Source organism: Leptonychotes weddellii, chromosome 6 (genome assembly GCF_054177405.1).
Source record: "Leptonychotes weddellii isolate Sample4059 chromosome 6, ASM5417740v2, whole genome shotgun sequence".
Taxonomy (NCBI): domain Eukaryota; kingdom Metazoa; phylum Chordata; class Mammalia; order Carnivora; family Phocidae; genus Leptonychotes; species Leptonychotes weddellii.
The window spans coordinates 110145579-110164091 of NC_138374.1; the positions used below are offsets into that span (position 1 = coordinate 110145579).

The 18513-nt window shown below is 35.1% G+C and overlaps 1 protein-coding gene across 4 annotated transcripts in view; it reads left to right on the forward strand.

The window, feature by feature from the left end:
• Positions 1-18513, forward strand: part of NEK7 (NIMA related kinase 7) — a 122472-nt gene that overhangs the window by 15423 nt on the left and 88536 nt on the right. For all 4 annotated transcript variants that reach the window (XM_081824952.1, XM_081824951.1, XM_081824950.1 and 1 more), the window contains exon 2: positions 16417-16501. In XM_081824952.1, coding sequence (XP_081681078.1) covers positions 16417-16501 — 85 coding nt within the window. The remainder of the gene's footprint in view (positions 1-16416; positions 16502-18513) is intronic.

Here is an 18513-nt window from a genome sequence, read left to right on the forward strand (position 1 = left end):
CATTTAATTATTATTATTTTTTTATGTTAAGAGTATGAAACACTGAAGTTTCAAGGAGGAAGAAAGTGCCACTTCTCTTCCATATTATTTTATAATGAGTTTAGGGGAAAGGAGGAGGGTGTGGAGAGAGTAAAATTTTGAGGCCTTAGTAAGTGCCATGTATTACTATTTTACAAGTATAGGATTTTGGATTTGCTAAAGCAAACCAAAAAATTACCTGTATATTTTTAAAGACATCCACTTTTTGGCATTTTTGGGTTCTAATAATGTGATCCACTAGCTTTTACAGTTTAAGTAAAAAATGTAACTTTAATCTTAGAATTAAGTCTCAGAATTAAAGAATGCAGAATCAAAATATTAGGTAATAGTTTAATTAATTAATTAAATTCATTGGGAAGTGAGTTACAGTAAAGCCACAACACTGATTTCAGTAAGTCAGTGGATATGGGAAGCGATTAGTTGACTGATGTGTGCTCATTTAGTTTTTGAGTTGGTGGTCCCTTGATTAATTTGAGGATTCTGTTTTATGTGGTACAAAGCTTCATATCTGAGACTTTTAACACATCAATATATATTAAGGAGGAAGATAAAATTGAACCAGCAGGTGTCAGCAGGAACCATAATAAAAATATTAGTCCTGCTTATCTCAACCTTTATTTTGTTACTTCAGGGATGCTTCAATGTCAGTCAACTTTCAAATGATATTTCATTGGATACTAATTTGCATTTTAATGTGGAATCCTTCTTTCAACTCTTTTAGGGAACATGCCTAAAGTATAGCCACAGCTCCAAAAAGATTTAGTTCGAAGAAAAAGATGTTTGCCAAGTGCTATGAACTTTTCCTCATTTCAGTGTCTTAAAAAAACATTACACACAAATTATCCCAAATCAAAAAAGCTTATCTTTTAACAGTTCACACATTTCTCTGGTTATCTGCATTCTCCTTTTTTCAATATTCCATTCCTACTGACCAGTTAACCATATGCATTTTATAGGACTAGGAGTAGGAATTCAAACAGCTGTCCTCATAATGGCCTTAATTTTGCAATGAAAATACAGCATTTTTATTCTTCCAGCATACAGTTAGCTATTTTATTTTAGGCCTTTTCTAATTATTGAATAGTCAGGGGAAGTAATGTTTATTTTTTCACAAAATTGAAAGATTTATTACACTTCTTGGTTTACTATAATTTTTATTAGAAATCCTATCTCTTATTTCCTTCCTCTTCACTTGATGACTTGACAAAAATACAAATCCAGTAGACAAATACAATATCCAGTATTTTGTTATAATCTTACTAGAGTAATAATGAAAGAATGAGTAAGGAGAACATCATTGAGACCACAAGGAAGGTACGTGAGATGCAAGATGATCTGAGGTGCTGTCATTTTCCTATTCCTTGTCCTACCAAATAGACGTATTTCACATGCATACTTAACTTACTAAAATCTAGTATTATCCAGCAATCCCATTCCTAGATATTTACCCATGTGAAATGGAAACTTATGTGTGAACCTGTATGCAAATGTTTATAGTGACTTTATTTGTAATTGTTCAAAACTGGAAACAACTCAGATGTACCTCAACTGGAGAGTGAATCAATAAACTGTGGTACATCCATGCAGTGGAGTAGTACTCAGCAATATAAACAAACAAGCTGCATGCAGCAGCATAGATGGGTCTCAAGTACATCATGCTAAGTGAGAGAAGCCAGACTCAAAAGGCTATATTCTATATGGCTCTCATTTATATGCTATCCTAGAAAAGGAAGAACTATAGGGATAGAATACAGATCAGTAGTTGCAGGAATTGGAGGAGGATTTGACTATAAAGGGATGCAAGGAAATTGTATGGGCTGATGGAACTGTTCTAATTTTGAATCTGGTGGTAGTTACATGACTACCATTGTCAAAACTTAGAGAAATTGCACGTGAAAAGTGGCAGTTTTACTGTATATAAATTATACCACAAAAAAGAAGTGCCAAAATAACATTTAAAAAGATCTGTAGACTAGAAAAATAAATTAAGGATAAGGATAATGCTAATTTGTACTTTTCCTTGTCCCAGACATTTTTTTTTTTTTTTTAAAGAGCGGGAGAGAGAGAAGAGGGGGACAGAGGGACAGGGAGAGAGAGAATCTTAAGGAGGCTCTGTGTCCACCATGGAGCTCAATGCGGGGCTCGATCTCACAACCCTGAGATCATGACCTGAGCTAAAATCAAGAGTCAGACGTACTTAACTGACTGAGCCACCCAGCCGCCCTGTCCCAGACATTCTAATAGGAATCTTAGAACACTTATAACTCCATTTAGCCCTTCTATTTATATATCGATTTTAAAGTTTTCACTTCTAGATTTAACTCTATAATCCCTTTCATTTGTTGTTTCATGAGGATAATATTTAAATTTGCCCCGTTGCCTTTATCCCTTATTCCTTCAGCCTTTTATCAGAGATCATTTTCATTCTGCCCCCTATTGTTTCTGCTGATTTTTATTCATGTGGTCTTGTTTGCTTGAGCACCTGGTTATTTTTTGTTATGTGTTGGATATTAATATGTGCAGAATTGTTTGTAGAAATAATTTGAAGGCTAAGATACTTTCTCCAGAATGTATTTTTATTTGTTTCTGCAAGGTGCCTGGGGATACTAACTCTCAGAGATCACTTCAATTCAATTTCAGGATTGCAGATGATTAATGATGAGGTTTGTGTACTAGGGTTAAGGCTTTCAAGGTCCCAACCCAAATGTGGTGAACACCTCCCTTTGTGGAGCCATGGACTACACTTTCTGTTTCTCAGCCAAGAGGCTGAAGATATACGGTACAGGATCTCAGCATCATAAGCACCCCTTCACAATCAGTATAACACTTAGGTGGAAAAAAAAACACTTAGATGTTGTACTCACTTCTGGTTTTCTTCATCCCTCAGATACTGGTCTTTTAATTCAAACTACTTCCATAACTTTAGGATGTATTAAAGAAGATTAAAAAATATTTATTTTGTGTAACTAATTGTTTTCAGAGGGAAGTTTAGTCTGAATTATCATTTTGCTATTATGAAAGCAAAGATTGCCCATATCCTTTTTCATACCCATATGGGTATACAAATGTGCTTTTCTATTTATTTGTTTGTTCGTTTATTTAAAGAATATTTATTTGAAAGGGGGGATAGAGAGAGTGCATGCACGCATGAGTAGGGAAGAGAGGCAGAGGGAGAGAGAGAGAGAAGAAGACTCCCTGCTGAGATGGACCCCCCCCCTTACCCCCACAACTCAGAGCTTGATCCCAGGACCCCAAGATCATGAGCTGAGCCGAAGTCAGACGCTTAACTGACTGAGCCATCCAAGCGCCCCCAAACGTGCTTTTCTTAAAAGCAGTGTTGAGATAATTTTATACATTTTATTATACATTTATTATATATATATACAAAAACAGTGTTAAGATAATTTTATATACATTTATTATTATTACATATATTTTATTATTAAGATAATTTTATACATTTTATTTTATACATTTTATACTTTTTTTATAAACAGTGTTGATAATTTTATCATTTTATTATATTTTATACATTTATTATATTGCAATTTTTTATTTGTATATTATGAATTCCTATTAGAATCATAGGCAAATACATATTTTCTTAATGTTTAACTCTGTGCCAGTCACTGTGGGAGTACAGTGATATATAAAATAGACAATTTCCTATATTTGTTTATTTGTTTATTATAAAGATTTTATTTATTTATTTGACAGAGAGAGAGAAAGCGAGCACAGCAGGGAGAGTGGGAGAAGGAGAAGCAGGCTCCCGATGAGCAGGGAGCCTGATGAGGGGCTTGATCCCAGGACCCTGGGATCATGACCTGAGCCAAAGGCAGTTGCTTAACCAACTGAGCCACCCAGGCACCTCTTTCCTACCATTATTTAGTTTATATTTTGGCAAGATAGAAAGCTTAGTTACCAATTAACTAATTGGTAGTGATAAGAAAAGTATCCTTTGAGTACCTATAATATGGGTACATTTTTTTTTTAAGATTTTATTTGAGAGACAGCGAGAGAGCACAAGTGGGGGGGAGGGGTAGAGGGAGAGGAAGAAGCAGACTCCCCACTGAGCGGGGAGACTGACCCAGGGCTCAATCCCAGGACCCCGGGATCATGATCTGAGCCAAAGGCAGATGCTTTACTGACTGAGCCACTCAGGCACCCCTATACTGGGTACATCTTTAAATATCATTAAAAATTTTAATAAACATTTTGTAAGTCTAGTGTTCTATTTTACATATGCACTACAATTTATCTAGCCATTTTTATATTGTTGGATCTTTACATTGTTTTTAATTTTCCTCTATGATAAGTGCTTTTCTAATATACATTCTTGAATGTAATCCAAAATTCAGTCACTGATTAATGTCTTTAGGATAGATTTGTGGGATTCAGAGTACTGAGTGAAAATGTATGAAAGATTCTTAATGTTTGTTATATTATTTTCTAGGAAGGTTATTACACTCATATAAGCATTACATATAATTTAAAAATACATGTCATTTTGATAGGCTATCAATTTTATATTTCATTGTTGCTTAAATTTGTATTTCTTTATCAGTGATTTTCAAAATGTTTTGTTTATTTGTAATGTACATTTCTTTGTGCCTATTAGACTGTTAACAGAATTAAGACAGAACACTCTGCTTTCTGAGGAGACTGTAGGGTTAGATTTAAACTGGAATTAGATCTTCTACTTCTTTCCCAGTGCTGTGACTTTATTATTTTATACTTGGAATGCCATTTTTAACTTGTTCCTTTGTTGAGAATACTCAAGTGTTTTGTAACAAGTAGCAGGAAATAGCTTTAAGAGTTTAATAACACAGAAAAGTAAGTATTACATAAGAAACAATATGGTTGATCATTGTTACAAAAGGATGAAATATGAAATTCCTGTACACAGATCTCTTTCACAGATTGTGTAGTTTTAAATCTCCTTGGAATGTTGGGCCATTCCAGAAAACAAACCATTTTGATTTATGATATATGTATACACATGTATTTATTTTTCATTAGTTTGAGATATTTAGTATTTATAGGAACTTTTTTGGTAGCAAAACTAGTGTAAATAATATTTTAAGAGACTATCTTAGGACAAGTTTACAGAAAGAGTGAGTTTCCAAAATTGAGAAATAATAAATTATTGAAGTATAGTAATGGCTGAAGAGTTCATTAAGTAACATATTTTCTGGTAGTAATACAGCAGTTCTAATTAAAAGACATGTGAAGTTTTGTGATAAAGGTATGTATCTGCTTTTTTTTGTTAACACTGATATAGATAATTTAATGTTCTTTTTTTTTTTTTTTAAAGATTTTATTTATTTATTTGACAGAGAAAGACACAGCGAGAGAGGGAACACAAGCAGGGGGAGTGGGAGAGGGAGAAGCAGACTCCCTGCCGAGCAGGGAGCCCGATGCGGGACTCGATCCAGGGACTCCAGGATCATGACCTGAGCTGAAGGCAGTCGCTTAACCAACTGAGCCACCCAGGCGCCCTTAATGTTCTTTTTTATATTGTATCTTTCAGTTTGTTTTTTGAACTTTTAATTTTTATATAATTTCAGATTTACAGAAAAATTATAAAAATAGAACAAAGAATTTCCATATAATCTTCATCTTGATTCCCCCAATGTTAAGATTTAATTACATTTGTTTTGTTGCATATATATATGTAACAATATAAAAAATATAAAAATGAGACATTTGAGATCAGTTGTAGGCATGATGCCCTTGTTACCCCTAAGTACCTCATTGTGTATTTTTTTAAAACAAGGACATTCACTCACATATTTACTGTAAAATTTAAAAATCAGGATACTGACATTGTTATAGTATTACTACTACTATACAGAACTTATTGAAATTTCATTGTTTAGATTGTCCTAATAATGTGCTTTTATAGGAATTGAAAATCTTGGATTTTGTCTTGCATTCACTTGTTGTGTCTCTTCGGCCTCTTCGAGTCTGGAACAGTTCTTCAGTGCTTCTCTGCCTCTTAGAACATAGACAGTTTGAGAGTACATGCCAGTTACTTTATAGGTATACTTGATTTAGGTTTATTTGGTATTACCTTACATTTAAATTCAAGGTTTGCATTTTTGGCAGGAATATCACAGAAGTTATGTTTTCTTCTAAGTGCATCATATTTGGAAACACATGATGTCTGTATGTTCCATTATTGGTGATGTTAGGTTCTCTACTATAGAATTATTCCTTATCCTTTTGTAATTACTATTTTTTTTATAATTGTGTGTGTCTGGTGGGGGGTTAGATACTTTCAGACACTGAAAATAACTTGTTCCTCTAGTTTAGGATCCATTGATGACTCTTACCTGAGTCAGTTATTTCCCTGATCACTGGCAAATAGTGATTTTTTTAAATTCCATCATTCTTTCCATCTTTCTCTGTGAGGTAACATCTTGTAAGGAATAGCTTCCCACTTTTCACATTTATTAATTTATATCTTTATGGAGTCACAGATTCTTACTTTATTCAGTGGGCTATCATCTGTTACTCTCAAATTGTTCCAAATGTGGCCAGTAGGAATCTATTCATGCTAGCTCCTATGTCCTTTTCACATGTCCACACTGTTCTTTACACACTACCGTATTTTCTGGCACAACATGAGGTTTAGGCTCAGCTTGTGCTTTCCCAGCCCCGGCACTGGAATCAACCATTTCTCTAAGAGCCCAGACTCAGGGCTCTAAGTGAAGAATGGCATTTAGAAGCCAAGATTGGGTGCTAGGTTACTTTAATGTTTTTAATTATAAATGTTGAGATTGTAACGCTCTAGAAGCATTCGTCATTCTCTTCAAAGATCTAATAGTTATCTTAGTAGCTCTTAAAAACTTACTCATGATAACACAGAAATGTATGAATGAACTATTGATGCTAAGTACTTCTACCTAATTTTCTTTGTGTTGCCTGATACGTAAATGTCACTTGCTTGATTATGGGAAATATTCAGTTAAATGGAGACCGAAGGGTGAGGTTAGGAATATTACTGTTGAATGGTGACTTTGGGGCAAATAAAAATATTTAGTTCTGGATTTGAGTATTTAGACTCTGCCAAGTATCAGTCCCCTAAAATTTCCATGGTATTCTTTTATTTTTTAGGAATCAAATACACTTAAACCAGTTGCATTCTTTTGGATTAGAGTGGTATTGCTATTTTAATACAATTGACCCTCTTTTTTGTTATTTATAACTTATAGCTGTTTGGTCAATGAAATATATCTTACTAACATTTTCTCATAGAATATTTAAATGTTATATATAACTAGAAAGAATACTGGAGATTTTATAAATAACCTTGATGATTGAAGGAAAACTTTATTTCAAGAAAAGGAAAACTATTAAATAAGTTTGGATTAGTGTACTTCAACTCTTTAGAATTTAAAATATCAAGAAAAAAACTTTAAAGCTTTATCTAAAATCCCTCTTCAGATTGGTATGTACATAATTTCATATTTAAGATTTCACACGCTGTCAAGAATGGGTTGCAGAGAAACTGGATATCATGATTATCAGAATATTTGTAAACAGTCTTTTTTAATGAATAGTGTCTTTAAGCTTTAAATTTAGAAGTTGAATTCAAAAGGTTGCAAGGTTGGCTTTGTTGACTTTATGACTTTACTGTTAAGTAATTTTGTTGTAGAATGAAGGAAATTTTTTTGAGCTAAGCATTCTTTAATATTAACTATAACTTGAAATTTTTTTTCTGTCTAATGGCTAGTCATAATTTTTTTCTTTTTTCTTTTTTTTAAAGATTTTATTTATTTATTTTGACAGAGAGAGAGACACAGCGAGAGGGAACACAAGCAGGGGGAATGGGAGAGGGAGAAGCAGGCTTCCTGCGGAGCAGGGAGCCCGATGTGGGGCCCGATCCCAGAACCTTGGGATCGTGAACTGAGCCGAAGGCAGACGCTTAACGACTGAGCCACCCAGGCGCCCCTAGTCATAATTTTTTTGAGAAAAATTATAATCACAAATAAAATGCACCAAATGATTTTCTTACAAATATATAAGGAATCTCATCCTTTTTATTCTATTACATAAGTTTTAATATTACATTTTATAATTAACAAAGAATCAAGTTAGTGTTGAGAAATATATGTTGGTTTATTTTCAGTCAACTTTTGTAAAAAATACTAAATTTTTAAAGGTGAAATTCATTGAAGATGTCTATAGACATAAAATAAAGCTTCTCATTTTGATTAGGATTTTGGCTAAAATTAATACATTAAATGTGGTTATTCGGGGGCTTCTGGGTGGCTCAGTCCATTAAGCGTATGCCTTCAGCTCATGTCATGATCCCAGGGTCCTGGGATCCAGCCCCACATCAGGCTCCCTGCTTAACAGGGAGTCTGCTTCCCCCTCTCCCTGTGTCCCTCATGCTGGCGCTCTCTCTCTCCCAAATAAATAAATAAAATCTTTTAAAAAATAAATGTGTTATTCAATTCCGATATTAGGGAAAAAAGTATGCACTTAGCATGATTTAATTTGCTTATAATTATCTCAGGGATTTCTAAATTTTATAAATTTATTAAAATGGGAACTAAGAAAAGTGTTTTTATTTAGGGAATGGTGCTATAATGCTGTTTCAGCAAATTAAGATAGTTATCTGATATAGTGTCACTGAGGGATAGATTATTTTGTAATATATACAGTATATTTTATTTAATAATTTTCTTACCAGGGTCATATGAATTATGAGGTTTAGTACACTGACAGTTACAATTTTTAAAAACTAAATAATTTTGTCATTGAGTTAGTTTTTACATCTGAAATTCACTTTCCTAATTTTGTAGTTTTATTTTCTGCAAAATATGTAACTACACACAAGGATAGTGGAAGACTTTAATGTGCACTGAGTTTGTAGATATATGTGAAAATATTTGTAGTTTTTGAAAGATTTTGGGGACCTGTAATATGCTTTAAGAGAACTGTTTTCAAACACATTGAAAAGCCTTCACTTAATCACTAATTGGTATGAGAATTACAAGACAATGTATTGAATTCCCCTTCTCCAGAGATTCTACTTGGCAAAATTAATGTGTTAAAAACTTTATATTTACAGTCTCTCTCCTAATAATTCACAATTAGTTTTTCCTATACCATCCTCATCCTGTGTCTTGCTTGTCCTAACACCCACCCTATTCTGGTTTCTCCTCACTGTCTAGTTTGGATGATGCTACCACCATATATAGTCCCTTCCACCTCATGCTAAAAATGACTTTTGGTGTCATCTTTAACTTCCTTTTCTGTTACCAAACACATCTGATCAGTCACAAGTCCTAAAAGTCTAAACATAAGCAACTCTAAAATATGTACTATATTCTTCATTTCTATTCATTTTTCATTCATTCAGCAGATGTTTATTAAGTGCCCATTTTTTTTTGTCAGGTACTTGGTGGGGAATATAACAGGAAATACAATGACAAGTTCTTGTTTTCATGTTTACTTGCATTATAGCAGAGGAGATAGATAATAAACAAGTAAAAAAAAAAGATAATTATAGATTATTATAATTGCTCAATAGAAACGAGTGATGATATGAACAATAATGGGGGATACTACTCTGGAGAGGGTTGTTAGGGTAGGCCTGATTTTGAGCCAGTTTTCAGGGATTCTGGGCCTAGAGGACAGCAAGTACAAAGGCCCTGATGCTAGGAAGGACTTTGCAGGTTTAAGAAGAGAGAAGGGGGTTCAACGTTGCTGGAAGGTAGGCAATGAGAGAGGCTGGGATGAGCAAATGTAGAAGGGGTGGGCAGGAGGTTATTTACAGGGCCCTGTAGTGTTTGGCAAGGAGTTGGGATTTTAGTCTAAGTGCAATGAGTGTCATGAGTTGATTTATGTTTTCAGAATACCACTATGAGGAAAATGGCAGAAAAGAAGACCAATTAGTAGACTATTGTAGTAGTTCCTGGTGGAGATAAAATGATACCTTGTAGGGTCTTATTTGTGGTGCTAGAAGACCATGGACAAATCTGAGGTATATTTTGGAAATAGAACAAGTGGCACTTACTGATGTGTTAGATATGGGGAACTGGGAAGTGAGGGGGGAAAATAAGAATAAAGAATGAATTTTAGGTTTTTAATTAGACCATCTCTTCCTCAAAGTGTGATCTCCAGATTTCTGGGGATGGTGGGAGTGGAGGGTTGGGTAAGGATCTTGAGGCTCTTTCAAGTGGTCTGCAAGATCAGACAATTTTTCTAATACTAAGACATTTGTAAAGCCACTGATGTCTTAGCTTGAATCAATGCACACACTAGACTGTACTAGTTTTTGTGTTCTTTACATGCTCTGAATTATAATAAAAATGTGACTTTCATTTTTAAGTGTCTTTGGTGAAGCAGTTAAAGAGTATTATTATTTTTTTTAATCAAATCTCAACCTTTGAGTACATGTCTTTTAATATATGTGATTAAATGGGAAGTATACTTAATTTAGTACTACTGCAGCAAGTCAAACTTGTATCAAGGAGAAGCATTTGTGCAGTTCTTTCAAGAGCAAGCCGAGCAGCTGCTATTTTCATGGAGCACCATTTTTACTTGAAAGAATGACTGAAAGACAAACTTTGGTTCTTCAGCCTTGGGTGTTTTGTAGACATTTTCTTGAAAATTAAGTTCCAGTCATCTAAAGAAAAACAATTGACATTATTTGTCACTAATGACAAGATTCGAACTTATAAAGTAAAAATTGGAATTTTGGAGAAGTTATATTCATCACTATAACCTTGACATCTTCCTGGTACTTAAAGACTTTTCTGATGAGATTAGTTGTGGTATTAAGGAATTTTTTTTTTTTTTTGGTTCATATAATGAAGTGGTCAACATTTAGATGATCTGAGTAACCCAGTAAACTAAAATTTTCCAGATGACCAATGCATGGTGTTACAAAATCAAGCATGAGTAAAAGATCTATTCAAAGAGCAAGAGAGACCATTGGATTTTAACATTACAGAGTATAAATTTCATTGATTTGAGAGTCTACATGGCAGTTAACCTTTCAGAATTTGCCACCTGTCAAGTTTGGTGTATTATCAAAGGAGAATATCCACAGTGATATCCATATTGGTTATTAAAATATTCCTCTATTTTTCAACTATATATTTGTGTAAGACCAGATTTTTTGAAATATACTTCTGCCAAAACAATGTATTTGAACAGACTGCTTCTCTGAAGACAGACGTTAAAGAAACTTGCAAAATATAAGACAGTGCCTCTCTTCTCATTTTTAAAAATGTAGTTATTTTTTATAAAAATATGCATAAACATGTAATAGTGTTATTGCTATTATTTATAAATGAATTAGTATGTATTTTAATGATTTTTTTTTAGTTTTAATTTCAATTATGTGAAATACTGATAGAGCATGACTCACATGAACAAAAAGTCTTTGGGGTCCTCAGATAAAGAGGTCCAGAGACCCAGAAGCTTGAGAATTTTGGGGCCGGACCAGCTGAATAGATGGTGATTCATAAAAAGAGATAAAGAATATTAGAGGAAAAGAATTATTTTATTTTATTTTTTTGGAAGGATGGGAGTTGGAATCCTCGATCAAGGTGGAGATATCAGATGGACAGTTGGATATTGGTGTTGATAGCTCAGAGCTCAGACCATACACCTGTGGTAGAGATACAGATTTCAGAGTAATCATATAGAGATGGTATTCAAAGTCATGGGACTGGATGGTATGACTTCAGCAGAGATAGTAGGTTTAAAAAAAAAAAGATTTTTAAAAAAAGATTAATTTTTTTAGAGGGGTGTGGACAGAGAGTGCATGTACACATGAGTTGGGGGAGGGGCAGAGGGTGAGAATCTTCAAGTAGACTCTGCACTGAGCACAGAGTGTGAGGTGGGGCTCAGTCCCCCGTCCCATGACATCATGACCAGAGCCTAAACCAAGAGTCAGATGCTCAACTGACTGGGCCACCCATGCACCCCCCAAAAAAGCTTTAAGCCTTAGAGCACTCAAATATAAATGTTAGATAGAAAAAGGAACTTAGAATAGCTACAGTGTAGGAGAAAAGCGAGAAGAATAAGAGATCATAGAACATTTTGGGAAAGTGAGATGGTTGTGTTGAAAGCTGGGTGAGGTCAAGAGGACCATGGGGGGCACCTGGGTGGCTCAGTCCCATCAAGTGTCTGCCTTTGGCTCAGGTCATGATCTCTGGGTCCTAGGATCGACCCCCATGTCAGTCTTCCTGCTCAGGAGGGAGTCTGCTTCTCTCTCTCTCTCTCCCCCTCTGCTCCTCCTCACCGCTCATTCTCTCTCTCTCAAATAAATAAATAAAATCTTAAAAAAAAAAACAACAGAGGACCTTGGTGAAGGGCTTTGTCATCTCTTGACTGTTGCCATAGCTTCTGTTTTTTTCTTAATTTTTTATTGTTATGTTAATCACCATACATTACACCATTAGTTTTTGATGTAGTGTTTCATCATTCATTGTTTGTGCATAGCACCCAGTGCTCCATGCAGAACGTGCCCTCTTTAATACCCATCACTGGACCAACCCATCCTCCCACCCCCCCTCCCCTCTAGAACCCTCAGTTTGTTTTTCAGAGTCCATCGTCTCTCATGGTTCGTCTCCTCCTCTGATTTCCCCCCTTCATTCTTCCCCTCCTGCTATCTTCTTCTTCTTTTTTTTTAACATATATTGCATTATTTGTTTCAGAGGTACAGGTCTGTGATTCAACAGTTTTGCACAATTCACAGCGCTCACCATGGCACATACCTTCCCCAGTGTCTTATCACCCAGCCACCCCATCCCTCCCACTCCCCCACCACTCCAGCAACCCTCAGTTTGTTTCCTGAGATTAAGAATTCCTCATATCAGTGAGGTCATATGATACATGTCTTTCTCTGATTCACTTACTTCGCTCAGCATAATACCCTCCAGTTCCATCCACGTCGTTGCAAATGGCAAGATCTCATTCCTTTTGATGGCTACATAATATTCCATTGTATATATATACCACATCTTCTTTATCCATTCATCTGTCGATGGACATCTTTGTTGCCATAGCTTCTTAACTGATCTTCCTTATGATTGTGAATTCCTCTACTCTGTCATGTGGCAAGAAAGACTGTCTTTCACAAACAGTGAAATCCTCTCTCTCAGCTGCTTGAAATCCAACATTAACTCTCTGGTACCAACTGAATAAAGTAAATACCATAATTTTTTTCATGAACTGACACTTCTCTGTGTTGTTAAGGTAACCTGCTACTAACTCTTCACCCCCTATCTCCTACTACCTGCCAACTTTAATTTGAAGCTCTTTATAAAGTGTTGTGCTCTGCTTTTGAGTATTTTGATGTGTTTTTTCCTCTTCCCAGAATTCCTCTCTTGCTTGGCTCATCTAAACCTTGTTAACTTTTCCTCTTCATTATTTAAAATCCAATTTAGGCAGCACCTTCTTTGGGCACCTTTTTTGATTGAAGGTTGCCAGATTTGTTGAATTTGATCATGATTTTTCTTATCATTGACTTTAGACTTATTAAACTGTAACCATAATTATGTGATGTTTTTATGATAGACATACATGCATTAATTAATTAAATAAATATTGGTTCAGCACCTATTTTGTGCCAAGCATTGACCTAAGCACTGGGGATACAGCTGTGGATGACACTTATAGGTCCCTGCAACATGGAATTTATAATCTAGAAGATTGAGTTGGATCCTTTAGTATGCTGGTATTTATTATAATGCTCTAAGAGTGATTTATATAGCGAGTAATATTTCACAGAGGTCTTTGACCTGGAAACCCTTTTTTTCATGGAATGTTTTGTGAAACTGTCTGTGCAACACTAGGTGTGAAATGCTGATTTTAATTATTTGGATTTCACAGTAAAAGATATTCTAATTCATTACTAGAGTTCTCTTTCTCCTTCCCTCTCCTCCTCTCCTTGGATCTAATACTATATAAAATCCAATCCAAAAATAGAAAATACAGTTATATGTTATGACCAAATGAGGTTCATCCCAGAAATGAATACCAGCTTAACATTCAAAAATGAATCACCATACCTGAACATTTTAACAAACAAAAAAACTATATAATTATCTCAGATGTAGAAAAAGCATTTGAGTTAAAATTTAACATCTATTCTTTATAAAATCTAGCAAAGTAAGAATAGAAGGGCACTATCTCAACCTGATAAATTAAGACATCTTTGAAAAATGTACATCTTTCATTCATGTGAAGAATGCTTTTGTAAGGGAGCATATTTTTCTAAGATATGCCTCTTTGGCATGTTGATTAATTTTTTAAAGATTTTGTTCATTTATTGACACAGAGAGAGAGAAACACAAGTAGGGGGAGTGTGAGAGGGAGAAGCAGGCTTCCCACGGAGCAGGGAGCCTGATGGAGGGCTCAATCCCAGGACGCTGGGATCATGATCCGAGCTTCATGAAGGCAGATGCTTAACGACTGAGCCACCCAGGTGCCCTGGCATATTGATTATTTTAAGCTGGTTATTTTTAAGATGCTGCAAACACAGGAGAAGGTCTGGAACCTGAGTATAGGTTACCATTTTGTATGAGACAGTTGTATTTGTAAGAAAAAATCTCCATTTGTAAGGTGTCTCCCTTGCTGTACCAGTAAGAGGGTTTGACTCAATTTCTAGAAACTATTACCAATAGAGATGGCAATGAGTTAATCTGAATAACAACCTTACTATTGTTTACTGTGCTTTTCCTGGTAACCTCCCATAACTGACTCCCAACATCTTTTGTCTTTGGCTGAAGATGGTATTTATGTTGATGGCTTTGACCATTTTGGGGAGTTGCTCAGTTTTCCTGAGTTGCTTATATATATATAAGATATATATATATCTATAGAAGGTATATATGTTATCAAACTTTTCTCCTGTTACTTTTGATATATGTTATCAAACTTTTCTCCTGTTACTGTCGTGTCAATTTGATTCTTACAGCAGCTAGAAGAACCTTGAACAGTGAAGGGAAATTTTTCCTTCCCAACACTTTATTCCTGATAGGAACAATAAAAAGATGTCTACTCTCTACTTAGGTTCATTGTACTGGAAGTTCTAGTCATTAAAATAAGGCAAGAATCCCCAAAAATCTACTTGAACTGATAAGTGAGTTCAGCAAGTTTGCAATGTGTGTGGGGGTATGTGTGTGTTTATGTACATGTTGTCTTTTGATATATGGCAAGGATGACATAGTAGTGTTGGGGGGAGGGTGGTGTAAAGCCTGATCATTTCAATATCTGATTTGAAGTCAATTGGATATCCATATAGAAAAAAACCTAAATATTGACTTTACCTTGTCATACAAAAATTTAATTCCAGGTCAATTATGGATCTAAACTTGAAAGGTAAAACAACAAAGCTTATGTTAGAAGATAATGTGTGAGAAATTGGAGTACAGAAATAATTCTTAAATAGTACACAAAGATATTGTAAAGGAACGATTGATTAGACCTTATTAAATTTATGAATTTCTGTTCATTAGTTAATTGAAAGATGCCATTAGAAACGTTTTTAAAAAGACAAGTTACAGAATGGAAGGGAATATTTACAATACAAATACCCATGTCATTTTTTAACTGTTTTCTAAAAGAGTATAATAAAGTGAGGATGTGTTTTAGTTTCTCTGTTAATCCCATTTAAATGGATCCTAGTTTTTCAACCCACACATTATATTTTAGTTAAAAAATAACACTTGTGAGGAACCTAGAAATAATTGACATTGTGTAGAAAAAGTGTTGTTCGGTGGGGCAATAGCTGTGTCGTGTTTGTAGTTCACTTCTTGAGTCTTGTGCAGTAGGTGACATAGAATTAGTCTTCAGCTTATGTTAACTGAGTTGATGGCTGAATGTTTTTAATTACAAGCAAAGTATGCATAAAAATGTAAAGGAGGACTGGCCTTTTAAGTTTAAACCTAAAAACTACAGTAAGAATTATAGTTGGACATACATAACAAAAGTACTAACATTTTTAGAATATGAAGATGAGGTGCATTTTAGAGTTGTAGAACATTTACCACATTTATGGGAAGCTTATGGTAATTATCTTTGCACACTGGCATGGGGAAGGGGAAGCCTGTTTGGTCTATAAGGTATAATGGAGAAGAGAGAATTTCATCTCATAAAATAGGATTTTCTAAGCACATAATACTACTTTGGAGAAATGGACATAGTTGAGACAGTGAATACCTTTTGTTTTAGCTAAACAGAGCTTGGATTTAGCAAATGACAGATAGAAGAATATGGGATATCTTAATGGGTGCTTTTTGAACCATTAGGTAAATCTGATATTTGAATGCAAGCCTCAGGCATATGATGAGCAACATGACTTGGTAATGATTACATTATTTAAATTTCAACTTTATATTTTTGCAGAGTTCTAAAGTTCCTGTTGCTTCAGACAATGGATGAGCAATCACAAGGAATGCAAGGGCCACCTGTTCCCCAGTTCCAACCACAGGTAATTTCTTCTAATGAAGGCTGGCGTGAGTCCGTGTGTGTGTGTGTGAGGGTGTGTGTGTGTGTGTAAAAGTTCCTTTAAGAAATAAAAGCCAAAAAATGCTAATTATGAATTTCCAAGTTATAGTCAGAATTGTGTATATTTTTAAATTGTGTTTTAGAAAACTTCTTCTCATGTACAAATATTTAAAAAAAGGCAGCTTTAGATTTTGACTTTAATTGAATGACCTGTAGGCTTTGAGAGTTAATATTAGACTTAGGGAAAAAAGAACGCATGTGAGGCTGAGTCTAGCTTGTGGGGGTGCCTGTGTATTTGGTACCTGTCTTTGCTTTGGCTGGCTGATCTTGCCTTCTCCACAACTGCCTTCCATTATTGCTGCTTTTCTCATGTTCTCTGACTAGTAGTATGCTTCTCCTGTTAGGTGGTTGCTTGTTTTTTTGTAAAATAAGATGAATTAAAAAAAAATGTTTCATACAAAGCTTCCCATTAAGCTTAGTATGTAATGATATGTTTGAATAACAAACACCCCCATGTAGGGGCAAAACCTCATTTTGTTGTCATTCATAAAGACCACATTTCTCAGTTTTGTGTATGAGGCATTCTGTAATATGTCTCAAATGTACTCTGCTCACCTTATCTCAATTTTGCTTAGATAGTAATTCTGAAATTGTTTGAAGAATTGATGGACGTTCTTTCAAATGAGTTCTATAGGTTGGGGGGACTTGGGCTAACAGTTACTTTATGACCTTGCTCAGAGCCTTTCTTATTCTAATGTGCATTTTAAATTTCCAAGAGGAGAACATAGGGTGTAGTGTTTAAAATAACACTGTACCCTTATCTGACTGTGGGGCTCCCCTTCCCCCCCCTCTTTTTAAGTGCATCTATTGTCTTCTTCCAGAATTGGTGTCTAAAACACAGTTCAGAAAATACTGCCTATACATAAACTACCTTTTCTGCCTCTGTGATTTTGTTCACTTTGCACCCTCATTTTTTTCTCCCAAGTTCTGAAATCCTATCCCACTTTCAGGCACCACCTAAAATGCCATTTCTATCATGAAGCTTTTTCTGATTTTATGAACGTAGTATCTTTTCTTGGAAACCTGATGATACACATTCTTTGTATGTCTTATGGTATTTCTGACACCTTTGTGTTATTTTATGTGGATATTTTCTTCTCTCTTCTGGGTTAAGCTCTCCTTGAGGAAGAGGACTGTCTCTTACCTGGGTACTGTACTTCCTCACGTGGAGCAGGGCCTCAATAAGAATATGTAAATTGAAGCCAACCAGAGACTCGTTCAAATGAAGATGTTTAAATTAGCCCTTTACCTAAGTTTTTTAAGTTTTGAATTAATACCAGTTAGTTAATATACAGTGTCCAATATTTTAATTTCAAGACGGTTGTTTTTAAAATCTGTCTATATTTTGTGTCCTGGTCATAAATTACCGAGATTATACTAAGCAACTTCTAACTATCAGATAGATATAAACACATCTTAGTGCCAATCTTACACATCTAGGCAAACACTGTTGTTTCATAGTTTACTGTTTCTAGTGAAGACAGTAGAAGAAGTACTTCGGAAAATTAGGTGCTTCATGTTATGATTTTGAAATCCACAGTTTGGAACAGCCCTAGTTTCAAAGGCGGGGAAAAAAGCACTTTCATTTTTGCCACCTACTGAGTCACCAGCCAGGAAAGGTCAAGTGGCAGTAGGAGGCAAAAATGAAAGTACCTGTTTTCCTATGAGACACAAGGCTGCCACGCAGCATAAATTTCAAGATCATATACGTGGTTCTGCATCTCTTTTCGCACTGGTCCCTTTCGTGTATGCCCCCTGCTGCTGTTCCTGTGTGGCTGGACCGCTTTCCCTGTTGGAAACGGGCAAGTGTCATCCTAGGTTCTAGCTGCCTGTGGCAAGTGGGGGAAGGGAGAAGGCTTTCCCCCCTCTCTGCATTCAGGCTGATAGTGTGAGATCTTGAAAGAAAGATTACCTGACAAGAGCTTATAGGTGTTA